The sequence below is a fragment of the Sinocyclocheilus anshuiensis genome, unplaced genomic scaffold (assembly GCF_001515605.1).
Source record: "Sinocyclocheilus anshuiensis isolate Anshui unplaced genomic scaffold, SAMN03320099.WGS_v1.1 scaffold2373, whole genome shotgun sequence".
In the NCBI taxonomy this organism is placed as follows: Eukaryota; Metazoa; Chordata; class Actinopteri; order Cypriniformes; family Cyprinidae; genus Sinocyclocheilus; species Sinocyclocheilus anshuiensis.
In genome coordinates, this window is record NW_015551030.1 from 85,653 (window position 1) to 88,690 (window position 3,038).

A 3,038-nucleotide genomic window follows, 5' to 3' on the forward strand; every position below is an offset into this window, starting at 1 on the left:
GTGTGTGTGAGAGTGTGTGTGTGAGTGTAAGTGAGTGTGTGTGAGAGTGTGTGTGTGAGAGTGTGTGAGAGAGTGTGTGTGTGAGCGTGTGTATGTGAGTGTAATTGAGTGTGTGTGAGTGTGTGTGAGCGTGTGTATGTGTGAGTGTAATTGAGTGTGTGAGAGAGTGTGTGAGAGTGTATGTGAGAGTGTAATTGAGTGTGTGTGTGAGTGTGTGTGTGCGTGTGAGAGAGTGTGCGTGTGTGTAATTATTTTCATAGTTCATACAATTCTAGGTTAATGATTTAACAAGGTGATCTTTGCTCACATACACATTTCCATTAACATGCATACAACCCTTAATGCATGATATTCCTCAAAACGTCATTAAAATATATATATATATACAGTATATAATGTAATATTTGACAGAGGGTTTTTTGTCCTGAGGTGACTCTAAGAATAATGGCTAAATCTCTTGAAGAAATCTCGGACATGTTGAAAACTCAGTTCTTTTATTTAACCGTTATTAAATGTTTCTCACCAGCACTGCCATAAACGCTTATTTCTGGGACATGATAAAAGCTCTTCATTTGACACTTGCAGCCCGTCAGTTCAGCACGTGAACTTTACATCATAATAAAATATGAGCAGCGTGACTGTCACTCCTACACTAGATATTACAGTTTAGAAAAAATAATTTCATTACTTGATCCTTGAAACACACAATCAAGTGGAGATGCCATGTGTATATATAGAATATACTGTAACACCCTAAAGACATCTGAGGCACGAGAGGACAATGATTTCACAGAGAGAATATGAAATGGAAATATATATATATATAAAGCGTAAAACAGATAAACAGTGCATATGACTCCAGAAACAGCTCATCTATTCTGTACAAACATGAGCACGACTGCGAACGCTTCATCTGTCTGTAAGGCAGAAACTAATCACACAATGCGTGAAGAGGAAGGATGAATCTGGCAGACGAGTCGGGGACGAAACCAACTAAAGAGCGACAGTTTTACCTTTATTAATAGATTATGCTGGATGTGATCATTTATTCATCAGCTTGTGTGTGAGCGCTCACGCTGGCTCTAATGCTGTGGAATCAGTCTGTGGTCACGTGCTCTTCTGCCTCCACGCCCCCTGCAGCTGCCGCAGACTCTCGAACGCCCGCATGCTGATGTTCAGCGCCGGATGCACCTTCCGCAGCTCCGCTTCTCCGATCAGAGACAAGCCGCAGATGCCGAAGTACGTGTGGAGAGGGTCTGAGGCGCAGACGGTGGAGACAGGAGAGACACGGAGACAATAGATCAGTGGCACTCATCAACACCTGCTGCTGACACACGCCACAACACTCCGACTGAGTGCCAACACAGCTCTGTGTCTTTAAGAGCTCATGAATAATTCATGCTGACCCGTTCAGAACCCCGTGATGTCATCAGCGTCTCTCTGCAGGACACGCCTCATTTTCAATGCATTAGTAAGCTGTTTTCTGTGACCGTGAGACTTCTGCTTCATTAGCCGCTACAGATAAAGCACTACAACTAGAATAAAGTGCAGTAAACAGTAAAACTATTTCCGCTGCAAACCAGTGCGTTAATAATTATGAGAATACATTAAAATAATATGATAAGCAGCATAATTTTTGTACAGGTGAGATAACTGGAAGTCTCACAAACAGTCGCTTCTGGAAGTAAAAATCCCATTCATTTTCTCCACAGGGGCACTGACGTTTAACAATAACTTAGAAATCTTTCAAAACAGACCTACTGTAAGCTACAGTTTTGTAATTTCAACACATGATTTCAACTTTTTTTTTTTTTTTTTTTTTTTTAAGTAATCATTAAACAGAGGAACTCCTGATGAAACATTACGTTACCCATGATTCAGCACAGAAATCAGAGAATCAAAACAAGCCAATCCTGCCACAACTCTTTAAAGCTCGCACGCAAATTACATCATTGAGCAATTAAAAACACTGTATTTTCAGCATCATTACTGCAGTCTTCAGTGTCACATGATCTTCAGAAATCAGTATAATATGCTGATTATTAGAAACATTTCTGATTATTATCAATGTTGAAAACATTAATATTTTTGAGGAAACTGATACATTTTATTTTTCAGAATTCACAGATGAATAGAAAGTTTAAAAGAACAGCATTTATTTAAAATTTAAATATTTTGTAACATTATAAATGTCTTTACTGTTACTTTTGATCAATTTAATGCATCCTTGATGAATAAAAGTATTGATTTCTTTAACAAAAAAATAAAAATAAATGCTGTTCTTCTGAACTTTCTATTAATCTGTGAATCCTGAAAAATAAAATGTATCAGTTTCCTCAAAAATATTAATGTTTTCAACATTGATGATAATCAGAAATGTTTCTAATAATCAGCATATTAGACTGATTTCTGAAGATCATGTGACACTGAAGACTGGAGTAATGATGCTGAAAATACAGCTGCGCATCACAGAAATACATTACAGTTTAACAGATATTCACATAGAAAACAGCTGTTTTAAACTGTAATAATATTTCACATTTTTTACTGTATTTGTTATCAAATAAATGCAGCCTAAATGCAGAAATTTAAAAAATATATAAAAATCGTACTGATCCCAACCTTTTGAACAGCAGCGCATATATTGTTTCTATATACACACAATCAGCATTTCTTTATATTTAGCCATTATTTTTAATTTGATTATGTAATTTCGCAAGTATCTTGCAAGTTTTGGTCTGATTTTTAAAAATACTTTTTTACTTCAAATCAAAGTTTGTAATATGATTCTTTTAAAAAAAGACTCTTTTAATAATCCCTATGTGAGAAATGAATGGGAAAATACTTCCGGAACTAAAGCTGCTGAAAAAGTGTGTGAAACTGATGAGCTACAGTCAAAAGATCAACGAATTATTAATATTCATACAGATGATTAGCGCTCATGTGCCCTCCAGACGGTCTCCTGTCCTAATAAACCCCATCAAATACATGTCTATTAAAATATATATATATATATATATATATATATATATATATAT

At 35.9% G+C, this 3,038-nt stretch overlaps 1 protein-coding gene across 1 annotated transcript in view; it reads right to left on the reverse strand.

Annotated features, from left to right (window-relative positions):
* Window positions 1-186: 186 nt before the first annotated feature.
* The window catches only part of LOC107661168 (protein geranylgeranyltransferase type I, beta subunit), a 13,063-nt gene continuing 10,211 nt past the window's right edge, over window positions 187-3,038 (reverse strand). Inside the window, exon 9 of the mRNA XM_016450637.1 lies at window positions 187-1,256. Within this exon, the coding sequence (XP_016306123.1) occupies window positions 1,108-1,256 (149 nt within the window). The 3' untranslated portion in view covers window positions 187-1,107. The remainder of the gene's footprint in view (window positions 1,257-3,038) is intronic.